This window comes from Rhinatrema bivittatum, chromosome 8, assembly GCF_901001135.1.
Source record: "Rhinatrema bivittatum chromosome 8, aRhiBiv1.1, whole genome shotgun sequence".
NCBI lineage: Eukaryota > Metazoa > Chordata > Amphibia > Gymnophiona > Rhinatrematidae > Rhinatrema > Rhinatrema bivittatum.
The window spans coordinates 4,082,992-4,101,859 of record NC_042622.1 but is presented as its reverse complement, the minus strand read 5'-3'; the positions used below and the strand labels follow the sequence as shown (position 1 = coordinate 4,101,859).

The following is an 18,868-nucleotide window of genomic DNA, read 5'->3' as shown; positions in this document are numbered from 1 at the left end:
ATTAATAGCAGGGAATGGACTTCTCCTCCAAGAACTTATCCAATCCTTTTTTGAACCCAGCTACACTAACTGCACTAACCACATCCTCTGGCAACAAATTCCAGAGCTTTATTGTGGTTTTTCAGCAGCTTCTCTGCCTGCGGAGGAGACTGGGTGTTAGATCCGTGGCACTGAGGGACTGTTCCCCTATTTGCTGTTGAAGTGCTGGTGGTGCAGCGGGTGCGGGGAGGAACAGTGTGCGTATGCAGTAAAAGCAGGCAGGCTTTACTTAGCTGTGTGACAGGCTACTGCAGCAGGTTTTTTCTTATTTTATTTATTTATTTATTTAAGTTTTTTTTATATACCAACATTCAAGACGGTGGTCCCATCATGCTGGTTCACAAGAAACAGGGGTGAAACTTTACCATTTAACAAAAGTGCAGAAAAGCAGTTACATATAACAAGGAAAACAATAACTTGGAATGAGAAGGGAAATGAAGATTAGATAGTAAAATATATGTATAAATAACATTGTGAGAGGTGGCTATTAACGCTAATACTAGCGTAGCTTGTTGCATGAAGGGGGATTAGATGGGGTTGGAGTTAGGAAAGGCCTGTGTGAACAGCCACGTTTTGAGTCTTATCTTGAATGTTGAGATGTTGGGTTCCATTCTAAGATCCGGGGGAATGGAGTTCCATAATGTTGGACCGGCTGTGGAGAATGCCCGATCTCTAAGCGTGATGTGTCTGGTAGTCTTGGCTGGAGGTACTTGAAGTGATCCTTTGTAAGCATCTCTTGTCGGTCTTGTGGAATGGTGTAATCGGAGGGGAATATGGAGATCGATTGGGGCTAATTGATGGATGTTTTTGAAAATGGTGAGAATGGCCTTGTAGATTATTCTGAAGTGGATGGTTAGCCAATGGAGGTCCATCAAGATAGGTGTTATGTGTTCTCTTCTCCTGGTGTTGGTGAGTATACGGGCGGAGGCATTTTGTACCATTTGTAATGGTTTGGTGTGTGATGAAGGGAGACCAAGCATGATGGTGTTGCAATAGTCCAGCTTTGCGAAAATGATTGATTGTAGGATCGTTCTGAAGTCATGTGTGTGGAAGAGAGGTCGTATTCTTTTCAGCACTTGGAGCTTGTAAAAGCAGTCTCTGGTGGTTTTGTTGATGTTAGCTTTCAGGTTTAGGTGATTGTCAATTTGAACTCCTAGATCTCTCACTTGTGTAGTGCTTGGTACGGTAGGATGAGTGTATGTGATGGAGCTGTTTTCTGGAGTGATGAGTAGAAGTTCCGTTTTTGATGAATTTAGTATCAGGTTGAGACTTGTAAGAAGTTGTTTGATATTTTGGAGGCAGGATTCCCAGTGCAACATTGTTTTTGCGAGCGATTCTTCGATGGGGATCAGGACCTGAATATCGTCAGCGTAGAGAAAATGTTTGAGATTGAGGTCAGTGAGAAGTTTACATAATGGTAACAGATAAATGTTAAACAAGGTAGGAGACAGGGATGAGCCCTGAGGGACTCCTACGGCTGCGGGGTGTAGAGAGGATTCTTTATTATGAATCTTGACCTTATAACCTCTGTTGCTGAGGAAGGTTCTGAACCATGATAGGGCAGTGCCTGAAATACCTATGGCTGATAATTGGTTGATGAGAAGGGAGTGATTGACCGTATCAAATGCAGACGAGAGGTCGAGTAGTATCAGAAGGAAGGCTTGTCCTTTGTCTAAGCCTAGGATGATGTGGTCAGTCATAGAGATGAGGAGGGCTTCCGTGCTTAAGGTTTTACGGAATCCGTATTGTGATGGAAATAGAAGGTTGTTGTCTTCAATGTGGTTTGAGAGTCGTGAGTTTACCAATTTTTCCATTATCTTGGCTATGAATGGGAGGTTAGCTATCGGTCTGAAATTGTTAGGATCGTTTGGGTCGAGATTTGGTTTTTTGAGAAGGGGTTTGAGTGAGGCAAGTTTGAGGTTGTCCGGGTAGAGTCCTTGTGTGAGGGAGCAATTTATGATGTCTGCCAGGGATTTGGAGATAGATTCTGGGATTGCTAGTAGTAGTTTGGTTGGGATGTGATCCGAGGGATGAGAGGATGGTTTCATTTTCCTAAGAATTCCTTGGATCTCAGCGGATGAAGTTGTGTCAAGTTCTTCTAACCGAGTGTAGTTGATTGAGGGTTGAGGAGTAGTTAGTGGAACAGTGGGGTTCGTGGGGAGCTGCGATAGGAGAGTATTGATTTTGTTGTTGAAGAAAAGAGCTAGTTCTTCTGCTTTTGATTGAGCTTGGTCATGTGTAATCTCTGGTTGGTTTACTTGTGTGAGGTTGGCTACATAGCTGAAGAGGGCTTTGGCATCGAAAATAAGGTCGTGTCATCTTGCGTGCCTAGGCATGTGCGCACATTCTCACTACATGGTGGTTGCATGTGCTGGTAACTGTGCATGTAAGGCCAAGGCCTAGATTTGAGCGTGTAAGTCTGCATGCGTCCTAGACCTGAGCGCTTATCTGCGCAGCTACTTCTGTGCTTACAACCACAACCTAGTCTTGAGCACGTATTTGCATGCATCCTGGAGAGCTAGGCGCTAGGGACAAACAGGTCTAAACACCTTTCTATCTGTGAAGCTTGCCGTCTCATAGCAGTTCAGTCCTCACTCTCTCTCCGTTTGTGTCAGTGCTGTTTAGATGCTCAAAGCGATTTGACTACTACAGCTTTTGCCCTCGCCCTAAGGTGTCTCTGGAAGGGCAGTGGAGTGGGAGATGAGGCATTGGTCAGTTCTCCCTTGTTCCTGAGGGCAGAAGCTTCCTCGAGAGAGGTTGGAGAGAGCAAGCTTGGGCCTGTGGACTCTGGTATAGATCCATCCTCCTCATACTGAGTGAAATGTTTCCAAGGCCTGCAGACCTTTCTGCAGGGGTGCCCAGCAAAGGCAAAACAACCTACTATGTAGGGATCACATGCTTAGACCTCCTATTTGTCAGTCACGGCGGGCAAATGCCACAAGGAGGCTGTCCCTGGTAATGTTTAAGGATCATGGACATCAGAGGATTCCGATGGGGAATTGGCTTTCTCAGTTCTAGAAGAGGAAGAAATTGCATATGATTGAGAGCTGCTCAGATTTTTCTTTTTTTCACAGAAATGTCTTGCTCAGTTTTATGGCTCAGACCCTGAACATGCTCGGCATGGCCCAAGTCTGTTGGCTCAGACTCTGTATACACTTAGTGTGGCCAGAGGTCAATTTTAAGTTAAGCATCCTGTTTCCCCCCATATCCAATTCAAGAGATATTGGATTTAAAGAAGGTAAATGCAGCTCTCGAGGTTCCGCATGGAAACTCTGAGATCCAACTCAGAGGTCTGTCATAGTGGCAGTACACAAGAGAGAGTTCTTGGCATCTCTCGCCTTGATAGAGGTAGATCTGCACATAGCCATCAGGCCGGTGCATTAGAGATTCCTGAGGTTCATGGTCTTAAGGGACTATTTTCTGTTTCGAACCCTTTGCCTGGTGATGGCTCCATGTACCTTCACCAAAGTGATGGTGGTGGGGGCAGCCACATTGCAAAAGCAGGGTGTGTTGATGTATCAGTATCTGGATGACTGGCTTATTCATACAAAATCAAATAACCTCTGACGACAATCGGTACAAAAGGTACCAATGCGCTTGAAGTCACTAGGATGGGTGGTGAACCTAGCAACGAGCCATTTAGTCCTCTTACAAACTCTAGAGTATCTGGGAGCTCAGTTCAACACACTAGCGGAGAGAGTGTTTCTCATGGAGAGAGACTGCTGAAATTGTGGACTCAGATTAGGCTTCTGCTAGAGCTTTTGGTGCCCAGGGTCTGGGACTATTTACAGGTCTGGATTCTATGGTATCAACATTGGAATTAATGCATTGGGCATTCGCACATATGCGACCTCTGCAGGGGGCTCTTCTCCTGCTGGAATCCATTATTGGAAGAGTTTAATCTTCCTTGTCCATTAGAGGGGGAAGCCAGGGACAGTCTTTTGTAGTGCTTACTCGCACCAGTCTTGAGCATGGTACAGAATTGGAGATTCCAAATTGGATAATAATCACACCAATGCAAGCCTCTCTGGATGGAGGGCAGTATGGCAAGATCAGTTGGCGCAGGGCCAGTGGTTGAAACAGAGGCCTCATGGCCTATCAATTGGTTAGAGACTAGAGCAATGCATTTCGCATTGCTTATCTGCCAAGTTTAAGCGGCCTTCCAGTATGGATCATATCAGACAATGCAACAACAGAAGACTACATCAACTGTCAAGGTGGAACCAGGAATCAGGCAGCGACTCGAGAGGCTTGAGAGTTGATTTTCTGGGCAGAACAGCTCTTGGAGTGGCTGGCAGTATCTCACATCCCCGGAGTAAACTACGTTCAGGCGGATTTTATCAGTCGGAGAAAGTTAGACCCTGGGGAATGGAAGCTATCGGAGGCAGCAATGTGTCTCATTTATGGAAGATGAGGATATCCCTACCAAAGAGAACACCAAGGCGTCGTGGTTTTAAAGCTGCTGAATTGCTGAACAGAACATGGTACAAAGGAATTGGAGCTCTGGTGCTACCATGGACTTGAGGGATTCTTCTTTGTCTTCCCTCCCTTGGCCTCTGGTGGGCAAGGGATTACGGCGGATAGAGAAATATCCAGGCAACTTGATCCTGGTAGCTCCAAAGTTACCACATTGACCATGCTTCCCAGATCTGATCAACATGGCCATAGATGGGCCCCTGAGGTTCTAACATCGGGCGACTGTTTTCCACCAGAACCCAATATTTTTGGGTCAGGCGGCTTACTTCTGTTTCACAGCTTCGCTTCTGAGAGGAGACAACTGAGATGAGACAACTGAGATGGAGGGGATATTCCAAAGCGGTTATTTCCACCTTCTACATCCTTGACATATGTGCGAATTTGGAGGATCTTCCAGTCCTGATCTGCTGTTGATGAAGTGCAGCCTCAGTCTGTTCAGGCAACAGTGTTGCATATTTTGGTTTTTCTATATAGAAACATAGAAACATAGAAATGACGGCAGAAGAAGACCGAATGGCCCATCCAGTCTGCCCAGCAAGCCTCACACATTTTTTCTCTCATACTTATCTGTTTCTCTTAGCTCTTTGTTCTATTCCCCTTCCACCCCCACCATTAATGTAGAGAGCAGTGATGGAGCTGCATCCAAGTGAAATATCTAGCTTGATTAGTTAGGGGTAGTAGAGGTAATAACCACCGCGATAAGCAAGCTACACCTATGCTTATTTGTTTTACCTAGACTATGTTGTACAGCCCTTGTTGGTTTTTTTTCTTCTCCCCTGCCGTTGAAGCAGAGAGCTATGCTGGACATGCATGAAGTATCAGTTTTTTTCTCCCCTGCCGTTGAAGCAGAGAGCCATGCTGGATATGCATTGAAAGTGAAGTATCAGGCACATTTGGTTTGGGGTAGTAACCGCCGTAACAAGCCAGCTACTCCTCGCTTTGTGATTGCGAATCCTTTTTTTCTTCACCCCTGTCGTTGAAGCTATGCAGGATATGCGTGAAGCATCAGTTTTTTGTTTTTGTTTTTTTTTCCCCTGCTGTTGAAGCAGAGAGCTATGCTGGAAATGCGTGATGTATCAGTCTTTCTCCCATGCCAATGAAGCAGAGAACCATGCTGGATATGCATGGAAAGTGAAGTATCAGGTTCTGGTCAAGGGACTGGCCTTTAACTCTTTAGTATCCAGGTAGCGACATTGGGTTGTCTCTAGGATAAGGTGCAAGGGTATCCTCTGTCCGCACATCCATCTGTTCTATGGTACCTTCAGAGAGCTAAGAATTGTGTCCTCAGGTGCAAAACATTTGTCCATCTTGGAATCTGAATCTAGTCCTTAGAGCAGAGCTTTCCAAACTGTGTGTCGGGACACGTTAGTGTGTCGCCTGCAGTGTGCAGGTGTGTCGCGCAAGCCCGGTCAACTCTGATGCGAGTTTGGGCTTTTTTTTTTCTAGAGATTCACTTTTTTTTTTCAGTTTATGGGTTGCTTATTCTTGGGTGATTTTTGCTGTCAATCGCGTTTTTTTGGGGGGCTTGGTGGGTGGAACGAGCCCAGCCATCCTTGCATTGGCTGCTGCTGCCGATGAGGCCTGGCCATGAGGAGTACTGACTGCAAGCAGCAATGTCTGGTGATGATGGAAGGGAGTGAAGCACTTAACTGGCAACAATCAAAAAGACGAGGTACATGAGTGTGGGGGCCAGACATGTGCTGGGGGGAGGAGAGAGATGAGTGAGTGGGGGGCAAATGTGCTGGGGGGACAGACATGTGCTTGAGGGGGAGAGATATGAGTGTGTGGGGGCCAGACATGTGCTGGGGGGAGGAGAGAGATGAGTGTGTGGGGGACAGACAATTTGTTTTATTATTGTTTCTCATAAATTATAACAATAACATGAATCTTGGAATATATATTTTTAATATAAATTTAAGGTTTTCATGAGATAGGTTGTGTCATGAAACATTTTATTTATGTATATATTGTGATGTGGTGCAGCCCGGCCGCAGGCAGGAGCTGCCAAGCCACCTTAAAAGCAACGCGAGTACCAAACCCAGACAGCAGGGGGCGCAGGGAAAGATGAGAAGAACTACGAATCCCAGGTTTCCTGAAACACCACCTGACTTGGGAGGAGAGCCTGAAGGTGAACAGGTGTTAGACATAGACCATGATGAGCTAGACACTGATGAGTTCATGGAAGTGGAGGAAGAGGGTGTGCCCACTTGGTGGGAATGGCCACAAAAGCCCAACTCTTGGGAGTCAGAGGAGGAAGAGATGGAGGTAGGTTCAGGGGGAGAAGAGTCCTCCAGTTCGTATATGGATACTGAGTAAGTTGGGGGAGGGGAAGTACACTCCTGAGGCTAAAGGGAAGGCCAGGGAGGAGGGCTCTAGAGGGGCCTGTTATGTTAGATCTGGTAATAAGCGCCAGGCATAAGAAACAAATGGTTACTCCCTAAGAGGCCTGCTGGTAAGAAAACCGGAGGGCTGGAAGGGGATGGGAGGAAGCCTCATGTACAGGTTTGTGTTATGTTATAAAGTGCTTGAAAGGAACTAGCGAGCTCTCTGTGTTGTCTTTGGGGATTGGGGAAGGGGTTCACCTACCCCCAATCCTGCTTGAAGGGAGCCTCGGAGCCCCGCCAAACCAGGGCCAGCGGAAGCACGGACCCAGGGATTTGCGTGAGTCGTCCAACTCTCGAGGCCTCGTTCGCTGGGACGGAAGGTGGAAGGGCGATACCCGAGGCCCCAAGGACGGTGAGCCGTGACACATGGTGGCAGCAGTGGGATCCACGGAACTCGCTGCCCGGAGGACCGCGAAGGGGCAGTTGGATATACCCAGGCACTCATTAACCTGGGGGAAGGTAATAGTACCTCAGCAGCGCTAAAATAGACTGCCTGTGGGGGGGTGGGGAGACGTATCCTAAACCCTTGCAGGGGCGCTAAAAAAAAAAAAAAAAAAAAAAAAAAAGGGTTTGTTTTTGGTTTTTGTTTTTCTCACTCTCTTCCCCTGGGGAGGGGGGGGCTAGAGTGTTGAGCGGCCGCACTTGGGTCTCGCTGTTGTTGTCTTCCAGAGATGGCGTCAGAGGAGGTATTAAAGTGGCTAACCGCACAGATGCAGCAGCAGCAGGAGGGCATGCAGCAACTGATGAAACATATGATGGAACAACAGCAGCAGCAGCAGCGACCACTTCTACAACTTCTGGAGGAGCAGCGGAAGGTCACGCAGCTATGGGCGGCCCAGCTTACCACAGGACCCTCAGGTACCTCCCCGCCAGTTCCAGGTGCTCGGGGGCTCGCATGGACTGAACCCCCCTTGAACATTCACCTAGAAAAGATGGGGCCTGGGGATGATCCTGAGGCCTTCCTCGTCACCTTTGAGAGGGTGGCTAGCGTGGCGGGTTGGCCCCGCGAACAGTGGACTGCCCGACTAGCACCCTGTTTAACGGGTGCAGCACAGGCCGCCTACAGGGCACTGGCCCCGGAACAAGCTGTCAATTATTCGGTCTTGAAGGCTGCTATATTGGACAGGCTGGGAGTAACCCAAGACTGGTATCGCCGGCAATTCCGGGCTACATGTTTTCAACCCATGGATCGCCCTCGGGCCCTAGCTCAGCATCTGAAGGACTTGGCATATAGGTGGCTGGAGCCCGAGGGTAAGACTGTAACAAAGATAATGGACATGATTATTGTAGAGCGATATATAGACGCGTTACCTGCCCAGATGAGGAGTTGGGTGGTGCGTCAGGGGGTAACTGGGCTCGAGAAGGCCATTGTGAATGCGGAGAGGTACTTAGAGGCTGAAGCCGCAGTGACCGTTAGCCCCACCCTAACAAAAATAAAAACCTCTAGGGAGTTAGCTCGAGAAAAGGGAGAAGGCTCGGGGGGTCCTGTACCCGTACGAAGCCGATCCCTGAAGCCAGAGGGGGCGGCTCGTCCGCTCGAGGGGCCGGGTCGAGGCTGGGAAACCCCTAGGAGGTCAGGGACTCTCAAGTGCTTCCATTGTGGGGAACCGGGGCACTTCCAAAGGGAATGCCCTCATGGGACGGTGGGTTATGTGCAACCCCCGAGGTTGAGTGGGGAGGAGGTCTCCAGGGAACCGGCCCCCTATTTTCAATGGGTTAGGGTCAATGGGCATCGAGTGCAAGCCCTCCTAGACACCGGCACAAGTCAGTCCTTGATTTCGGGGAAAACTGCGGCGCAAGTGGGGGTGAAGGCATCACAGGTCCCAAAGGGAGAAGCGCAGATACGTTGTGTACATGGGGATGTACGAAAGCATCCGGTGTATGAGGTCCTTTTACAGTGGGGCCCTTATGAAGATAGGTTGGAAGTCGCCCGGGCCGAAGCATTACCTGTACCCCTCCTATTGGGGCGCGACTGGAAGCCGCTCGCAGCGGTATTAACTGATAAACAAGCCCTGGTGACTACTAGAGCCCAGACCCAGGCGCAGGGCACCTCAGACGCTGAACCCGGGATCGGGGAGGTATTTCCTTTCGAGGAAGCGGGAGTAGTGGAGGAACCAGGGGCAGGTCGTAGACCCCCGCGCGGAGAGAAAGAAGGAGAGGCGAGGGCAGGTAGACATATGGGAGGGAGAAGAGGAGCCCCGCACGGATCAGATAGTGGGGACATTGTTGGGACGGTTTCCCGAGTTCAGAGAGGAACAGCTCCAGGATCCGGCGCTTAAGGAGGCGTGGAAACAGGCAAAAAGGCCCACACCTCCTGTGACTAATAAAGGAAATACATTGTACCCTTATTTCATGGTGGAAAAAGGCTTACTCTATAGGGTAGAAGAAGGGCTGGTAGGGCAAGGTGCTCACAAACAGCTGTTGGTGCCCATGTGCTTTCAGAACGATGTCCTGGCCCTGGCCCATGAACATCCCCTGGCGGGCCATTTGGGCATACATAGTACTCTAGCTCGGCTGAAGAGGAGGTTCTTTTGGCCGGGCATATACAGGATTGTGAGGAAGTATTGTTCTTCATGCCCCAATTGCCAATTAGTCTCAACAAGAACCCCGGCTCGCACCCCACTGGTACCCCTGCCCACAGTACAGGCACCCATGGACCGCATAGCGGTCGACATGATTGGCCCATTAGAAAAGACCAAGAGGGGACACCAGTACATTCTGGTGGTTTTGGATTACGCCACTAGGTATCCCTGGGCCATCCCCTTGAGGTCCACAAGAGCCTCCGTGGTGGCACCCGCGCTAGTAAGCATCTTCTGCGAGTTCGGGTTTCCCAGGGAAGTCCTAACAGATCGAGGTACCAACTTTATGTCACGGGAATTGGCGGCCTTGTGGAACCAGTTTGGCATAAAGCATACACGCACCGCGGCGTATCATCCCCAGACAGATGGCTTGGTTGAACGATATAATCAAACTCTAAAAGCTATGATGCGGGCTTGTTTGGAGAGGGATTCTGGGGACTGGGACAGGCTTATCCCCTTCTTATTGTTCGCCTCACGGGAGGTACCCCAGGCCTCTACGGGGTTCTCCCCATTTGAGCTAATCTTTGGGAGACAACCCCGGGGTATGCTGGACGTCATTCAGGAGAAATGGAGTGGGGAAGAGGCAGAGCCCCAAGACGTAATAAGTTACGTAGCCGGCTTGAGGCAACATGCAGAGGTGGCTTTACGTATGGCTCGCGATAACTTACTGCAAGCTCAAGAGAAGCAGAAGCAGTACTATGACCGAGGAGCAAGGGAGCGCGAATTCCATGAAGGGGATCAAGTCTTGATACTGGTGCCCACGTCCCCCAATAAGCTCCTTGCCAAGTGGAAGGGCCCAGGGGTCATAGAAAAACGTTTGGGACCCCTGAACTATCGGGTCAGGGTGGGTCATAAACGCCCGCAGGTCTACCACGTCAATTTGCTCAAGCCATGGATAGAGAGGGAGAGTCTGTCAGCGGGTCGGGTGCCCGAGGATGAAGAGGAACTGGGACCCCAGGTGCGGGATCTGGGTCTTCAGGAGGGAGTAAACATAGGGGTGGACTTGACCCCCTTACAAAGGGCCCAAATGGAGAGGATAGTGAGCCGGGCGGGGGATGTGTTTTCCCCATTGCCGGGCCGTACAACACTTGTCACCCATAGCATATCAACCCAAATGGGGAAGGTGGTCAGAAGGAGGCCCTATCGGTTACCTGAGGCTATGCAGGCGGAAGTTACAAAGCAAGTAGAGGAGATGTTACAGTTAGGGGTTATTGAGGAATCTAGCAGCGCATGGTGTAGCCCCATAGTCCTGGTACCCAAGCCCGATGGGACCTTGCGCTTCTGCATAGATTTTAGGCTGGTAAATGCCATCTCTAGTTTTGATGCATACCCTATGCCCCGAGTAGACGAGCTAGTGGAAAGGCTGGGGACGGCTCACTATTTAACCACCCTAGACCTCACAAAAGGGTATTGGCAAATACCTTTAGATCGGGAGTCCCGGGAAAAAACAGCATTCGCCACCCCGGTGGGCCTATATCACTTCGTGCGCATGCCTTTTGGGTTGCAGGGCGCTGCTGCCAGCTGTCAGCGCCTTTTGAATATAGTGCTACGCCCACACCTGGATTATGCTGCGGCATACATGGACGATGTCATAATTCACTCCACTGATTGGGCCTCCCACCTCGTGAAAGTCCAAGCGGTGCTCCAGTCATTAAGGGAAGCGGGTTTGACGGTTAACCCGGCGAAATGTCGCCTGGCCCAAAGAGAGGTCAAGTACTTGGGGCATGTAGTGGGGAAGGGGGTGGTCAAACCCTTGCTAGACAAGATCCAGTGTATTCGGGACTACCCTAGGCCGGTGACGCAGAAGCAGTTGAGGGCCTTCCTAGGTCTGGTAGGCTATTACAGACGCTTTATTCCACGGTTCGCTGACCGGGCATGTCCCTTAAATGACATGCTAAGGAAGGGAACCCCGAATCAGTTGGGCTGGGCACAGCCCGCCGCCTCCGCGTTCGAGTACCTTAAGGGAGCCCTATGCCGGGATCCGGTATTGAAAGCCGTGGATTTTGCTCTGCCCTTCGTATTACAGACGGACGCATCAGGGACGGGATTAGGGGCCGTTCTCTCCCAAAGTGAATATGGGGACGAACACCCAGTACTGTACCTTAGCCGTCGGTTGCATGAGCATGAGCGCAAATACGCCACTATTGAAAAGGAATGCTTGGCAGTGAAGTGGGCGATCGATTCTCTGAAGTATTATTTGGCTGGCCGCCCCTTTATCCTTGTTACGGATCATGCCCCCTTGAAATGGCTCCATGTCATGAGGGACTCTAACGCACGTCTAACCAGATGGTACTTGGCGCTACAGCCGTATTGCTTTGAGGTTCGCCATAGGGCGGGCAAGGACCACGTCAATGCGGACTTTCTTTCCCGCCTGGGGGAGGGGGTGGGAACGCCTGTCACCAAGAGTTCCAGGGTTTTTTTAAGGGGGGGGGTGTGTGATGTGGTGCAGCCCGGCCGCAGGCAGGAGCTGCCAAGCCACCTTAAAAGCAACGCGAGTACCAAACCCAGACAGCAGGGGGCGCAGGGAAAGATGAGAAGAACTACGAATCCCAGGTTTCCTGAAACACCACCTGACTTGGGAGGAGAGCCTGAAGGTGAACAGGTGTTAGACATAGACCATGATGAGCTAGACACTGATGAGTTCATGGAAGTGGAGGAAGAGGGTGTGCCCACTTGGTGGGAATGGCCACAAAAGCCCAACTCTTGGGAGTCAGAGGAGGAAGAGATGGAGGTAGGTTCAGGGGGAGAAGAGTCCTCCAGTTCGTATATGGATACTGAGTAAGTTGGGGGAGGGGAAGTACACTCCTGAGGCTAAAGGGAAGGCCAGGGAGGAGGGCTCTAGAGGGGCCTGTTATGTTAGATCTGGTAATAAGCGCCAGGCATAAGAAACAAATGGTTACTCCCTAAGAGGCCTGCTGGTAAGAAAACCGGAGGGCTGGAAGGGGATGGGAGGAAGCCTCATGTACAGGTTTGTGTTATGTTATAAAGTGCTTGAAAGGAACTAGCGAGCTCTCTGTGTTGTCTTTGGGGATTGGGGAAGGGGTTCACCTACCCCCAATCCTGCTTGAAGGGAGCCTCGGAGCCCCGCCAAACCAGGGCCAGCGGAAGCACGGACCCAGGGATTTGCGTGAGTCGTCCAACTCTCGAGGCCTCGTTCGCTGGGACGGAAGGTGGAAGGGCGATACCCGAGGCCCCAAGGACGGTGAGCCGTGACACAATTTAAGGAAACATACATAAATTGTCGAAATATGTTTCGTTCGTTTAACCTTTAACCTCTGGTTTACTAGTAGACTGAATTACCGTGTCGTGAAATTATGTTTGTCTAAAAAGTGTGTCACCAACATGAAAAGTTTGGAAAGCTCTGCCTTAGAGGATTGTGTGAGGCTCTGTTTGAACCACTAAAGAGAGCTATGGTTAAAGACTTGACTCTTAAAGTGGTTTTCTTGGTTGCTATTTGTTCAGCCAGGAGAATTTCGGAGCTCTAGGCGCTGTTGTGTTGAGATCCCTTCCTACAGATGGCGGATTCGGGGGTATCCTTATGCATGGTGCCTTCTTTTCTGCCTGAGGTAGTCTTGTTGTTCCTTCTTAGTTAGACAGTAGAGCTTCCAGCTTTTATGGATTTGGATTCCTCTACACCTCATGCAGAGGAGCTTAGGCTCTTAGATGGGAGGCATGCATTACTGAGGTATCTAAAGGTCACTTATGATTTCCATAGATCACATGTCCTCTTTGTAGTTTGGATCACTTCTTTGTACTGTGGAGTGGTTCAGAGAAGGGAAATAAGTCATCTAAGGCTACAATTGTGTGGTGGCTGAAGAAAGCAATCAAGGTGACCTACAGGGTGCCCGCTGCCGGGGGGGCGGGGGATTGGGTAGGGACGCACTTGACGCATTCTCAGCTGATTTCCTGCACTAAGTCACATCAGGTGTCTCTGCATGAAATTTGGTGGATGGCTACCGGGAAGTCGTTGCACACATTTGCTAGGCATTATTGCTTGGATATCGGGGCTCCAGCTTTCATGTGCTTTCGTAAGAGTGGAACTCTCCATGTCCCACCCGAGTTAAAGGAAGCTTACTTACATCCCAGGAGTCTGGACTGATCTGGGTACTTACAAAGAAAGAAAAATTGGTTCTTACCTGTTCATTTTCATTCCTGTAGTACCACAAATCAGTCCAGCGATCCGCCCATTTACTGGGGGGGGAGAGTCTGCCACTCGTACTGTTGCTTTGTATATAGTGTAGAGTTGCTGGAAATTTTCAATGCTGATCGTTTATGTTTATTTATGTATTTATTTATTTAAAAGCTTTTATATACTGTTATTCGTAGAAACATCATATTGGTTTACAAGGAACATTAACGCAATACATGGAACATTGTGTGTGGGAACTTGGAGGAAGTCAACGAAAACATGATAAAAGGGAAATATACAGTTATAATACAATTAGACAAGAGTGATAAAAGGGAAGATACGATGTAGAATAATTGGTAAATAAGATATGAAGGAGGATATAATATGGGATGTTAAATTTCGGAAATGAGTTTTCCGTTGTCTTTTTGGGCAACTTTACCTTCTTCCGGCTCGTTAGAGGGGAGTGAGTTTGCTTAGAAGCTTGTTTAGAAATGTATAGTTCTTGCTGTCATCTTGGCTTGGGTACAGGGGACTGCAGGTGGCACACTGGGTTATGTACAGTGTCAATGAAACTTTGTCTCCATCTGCTGGCAGGGTCACAAAATCCAGGAGTCTGGACTGATCTGTGGTACTAAAGGAACGAAAATTAGCAGGTAAGAACCAATTTTCCTTTCTACAACTCTGGGATGTTCATACTCAAAGCTGGTGCCAGCTGCTCTCGTTGGGTCCTCTTCATGGCTGTGTTTTGTTTTGGTATTGCCAGGTCACCTCATGGGTGCTGTTTACCGGGACGCTCAGCTACGTCAAGGTGATGATTGCAGTTATCCTGCGTCACCAGAACCAGAGCGCGCTTCTGTGGTGTGGAGTTGCAGTACAGATAGGATCTATGCTGGGGGCCTTGCTCATGTTCCCCTTGGTCAGAGTGTTCAGCTTTTTCAAGTCCTCAGACTGCAACACAAAATGCTTTCTCTGATCTTCAGCCAAGTAAGCATGAGGTGCTCGCCAAGTCTGGGGCAGAACTGGATCTTTGGGCTTCGAGTGATCTTGCATTAAATGGTGGTAAATCATGACTCGCATAGCTCTCTCCTTTCATTGCCACAAAATATTCCAATTGTTTAGCAAAGAAAAGAGTAACAAACAATAGATGATAATAAAATTGCCAATATTAATTAATGTTAAAGAACCCCCAAAGAAAAGGTAGATGCTTCCCTTAAGAACATAAGAACATGCCATGCTGGGTCAGACCAAGGGTCCATCAAGCCCAGCATCCTGTTTCCAACAGAGGCCAAACCAGGCCACAAGATCCTGGCAATTACCCAAACACTAAGAAGATCCCATACTACTGATGCAATTAATAGCAGTGGCTATTCCCTAAATAAACTTGATTAATAGCCGTTAATGGACTTCTCCTCCAAGAACTTATCCAAACCTTTTTTGAACCCAGCTACACTAACTGCATTAACCACATCCTCTGGCAACAAATTCCAGAGATTTATTGTGCGTTGAGTGAAAAAGAATTTTCTCCGATTAGTCTTAAATGTGCTACTTGCTAACTTCATGGAGTGCCCCCAGTCCTTCTATTTCTCGAAAGTGTAAATAACCGATTCACATCTACTCGTTCAAGACCTCTCATGATCTTAAAGACCTCTATCATATCCATATTCAACCTGAACAGCCCTAACCTCTTCAGCCTTTCCTCATAGGGGAGCTGTTCCATCCCCTTTATCATTTTGGTAGCACTTCTCTGTACCTTCTCCATCGCAACTAAATCTTTTTTGAGATGCGGTGACCAGAATTGTACACAGTATTCAAGGTGCGGTCTCACCATGGAGCGATACAGAGGCATTATGACATTTTCCATTTTATTAACCATTCCCTTTCTAATAATTCCTAACATTCTGTTTGCTTTTTTGACTGCTGCAGCACACTGAGCCGACGATTTTAAAGTATTATCGACTATGATGCCTAGATCTTTTTCCTGGGTGATAGCTCCTAATATGGAGCCTAACATCGTGTAACTACAGCAAGGGTTATTTTTCCCTATATGCAACACCTTGCATTTGTCCACATTAAATTTCATCTGCCATTTGGATGCCCAATCTTCCAGTCTTGCAGGGTCCTCCTGTAATGTATCACAGTCCGCTTGTGATTTAATTACTCTGAATAATTTTGTATCATTCGCAAATTTGATAACCTCACTCGTCGTATTCCTTTCCAGATCATTTATATATATATATATATATATATATATATATTGAAAAGCACCAGTCCAAGTACAGATCCCTGAGGCACTCCACTGTTTACCCTTTTCCACTGAGAAAATTGACCATTTAATCCTACTCTCTGTTTCCTGTCTTTTAACCAGTTTGTAATCCACGAAAGGACATCGCCTCCTATCCCATGACTTTTTAGTTTTCTTAGAAGCATCTCATGAGGGACTTTGTCAAAAGCCTTCTGAAAATCCAAATACACTACATCTACCAGTTCTCCTTTATCCACATGTTTATTAACCTCTTCAAAAAATGAAGCAGATTTGTTAGGCAAGACTTCCCTTGGGTAAATCCATGTTGACTGTGTTCCATTAAATCATGTCTTTCTATATGCTCTACCATTTTGATCTTGAGAATAGTTTCCACTATTTTTCTCGGCACTGAAGTCAGGCTCACTGGTCTATAGTTACCTGGATCGCCCCTGGAGCCTTTTCTAAATATTGTGGTTACATTGGCCATCCTCCAGTCTGCAGGTACAATGGATGATTTTAATAATAGGTTACAAATTTTTACTAATAGATCAGAAATTCCATTTTTGAGTTCCTTCAGTACCCTAGGATACATACCATCAGGTCCAGGTGATTTGCTACTCTTTAGTTTGTCAATCTGGCCTACTACATCTTCCAGGTTCACAGTGATTTTGTTCAGTTTATCTGACTCATCACCCCTGAAAACCATCTCCGGAACTGGTATCTCCCCAACATCCTCATTAGTAAACACGGAAGCAAAGAATTCATTTAGTCTTTCTGCAATGGACTTATCTTCCCTAAGAGCCCCTTTAACCCCTCGGTCATCTAATGGTCCAACCGACTCCCTCACAGGTTTCTTGCTTCGGATATATTTTAAAAAGTTTTTATTATGAATTTTTGCCTCCATGGCCAACTTCATTTCAAATTCTCTCTTCGCCTGTCTTATCAATGTTTTACACTTCACTTGACAATGCTTGTGTTTTATCCTATTTTCTTCAGATGGATCCTTCTTCCAATTTTTGAAGGATGTTTTTTTGGCTAAAATAGCCTCTTTCACCTCACCTTTTAACCATGACGGTAATTGTTTTGCCTTCCTTCCACCTTTCTTAATGTGTGGAATACATATGGACTGTGCCTCTAGGATTGTATTTTTAAACAATGTCCATGCCTGTTGAACACTTTTAACCTTTGCAACTGCACCTTTCAGTTTTTTTCTATTTTCCTCATTTTATCAAAGTTTCCCCTTTGAAAGTTTAGTGTTAGAGCTGCAGATTTACTTAGCAACTAAGCATTCAAACAGAAGACATGCAAGAGATCAGCACAACCTTGCATAGGATTTACTGTTGGAAGGGATGTGGTTAATGCATAGATCAGAATATTGTGTCCAGTTCTGCAGGCCATACCTCTGAAAGAATATAGACAGGCTGGAGGCTGCCCAGAGAGAGGCTACAACAAAAGCCCTATTACATGAGACTGTAAATAAGGCACAGAAGGAAACCTGCTTCAGTGAACAAGAGTTTTGTGCGGGCAGGTTACTGATGGCCCCGGGGATCTAGGAGGCTGGATGTTCAGGCAACAGCCTAACAAGTTTTCTAACCTTTGAGATTATTATAAAGCTTAGTGGTAAAACATAGGGCAGGATGGAGGTGGACAGGAAGACAGAGAATCAATGAATAAGAAAACAGAAACTGACCATACAGGATGGGCCAATTGGTCTTTTTCTGTCATTTACTGTGTATGTTGGTATGTACATGATCCAAAAACAGAGGAATACATAAACCACGTGTGCAGAAGTTCACCCTGGCAGAAATCCTATTGCAGGTGACTTCTCAGAGACCAACTGATTGCACTTGGAGGAGTCAGTTTGTTTCACTTGATATTTGTGCCTTATTTCCTCAGAGAAGCAGTTGATTGCACATTCAGAAGACAAAACTTGGTAATTCCATGGGATGCGATACCTCCTGTTATCTGTAATTCATGAAAGCTTTGAATAGATACTTTGTAAAAGTGGGAAATCAGTAGGAGAATGGACACGTTTGACTATTTTATATATGTTACTTTTAATATTGTAGTCTGCTTTGAACGCCATATGCTTGTGAAGAAAGCGGGCTATACATTTTAATAAATTAAAAAATTCAAATTCAATTCAGATTCAATACATGTGAACCAGTGATTTGGACAGTCAAAACTGTATTGGGACTTTCATTGAGCGGATCAAGAGGAAGCTTGGATGCGGTTGGGATTTTGCTTTCTGTTGTTTGCTGTTTGTCATTGTTAAAGCTTGTACGATTGAAAGGAATGTGATTATCCGTGAGTAAATATTTCTGATTACAAAAAATTAATTAAAGCAAGAAACAAGTAAAACCCGGACTGAACTAGTGTTTTCTTATGACATGGAGCCAGCTGGCAAGTCTCACTGCATGGATTTGTAAAGAAGATGGCAAAGAAACAAAATCATTGACCACATAGATAGACCTGGCAACATGGTTTTAGCAAAGGCAACTCTTGTCTTAGTGTTAGGCTCTCCTCCTCCAGAGGGGAGGAGTTAGCAATCTGTTCTGCTTTTCTCCTGAAAGTGGGAGGAGTAGCAATCTGTCATGATCTGCTTCTCAAGAAGGGAGAAGTTAGCTATCTGTAGATCTGTTAGCGAACTGCTGTTAGATGCTCCTGTAAGGAAAGGAGGTAGCAATATGTTATGGATCAACTCTCCAAGGAAGAGGAGTTGGCAATCTGTTCAATGATACTCTTCTGAGGAGAGGAGCTAACAATAGGTATATTGTACTTCGCTACTGAGATAGCAATCTATCATGTCTCCGCTATGGAGTAGCAATCTGTTATATATAAGCTGCTGGCAAGTCCCATAGAAAGAGAAGGTAGCTATCTATATAATAATTCCGTCAGCGGTGTTAGTGGTCAGTAGTGGTTGGCTCCCACAGAGTGACAGTAGTGAAAGGAATGACCACTTGGAGGAAATGGTGAATCCCTGGGCCGATGGCAGATGACAGCGCCCCCAGGAGGAGAT

At 47.2% G+C, this 18,868-nt stretch overlaps 1 protein-coding gene across 2 annotated transcripts in view; it reads left to right on the top strand.

The window, feature by feature from the left end:
- SLC52A3 (solute carrier family 52 member 3) overlaps window positions 1–18,232 on the top strand; it is a 59,275-nt gene extending 41,043 nt beyond the window's left edge. The window contains exons 4-5 of one of the 2 annotated variants that reach the window (XM_029612078.1): window positions 14,371–14,591; window positions 17,746–18,232. In XM_029612078.1, the coding sequence (XP_029467938.1) occupies window positions 14,371–14,580 (210 nt within the window). In that variant the 3' untranslated portion in view covers window positions 14,581–14,591; window positions 17,746–18,232. Of the gene's footprint in view, window positions 1–14,370; window positions 14,678–17,745 lie in introns of those variants that run through there. The other variant, XM_029612077.1, reaches the window with a different exon arrangement.
- The last annotated feature ends 636 nt before the right edge of the window (window positions 18,233–18,868 follow it).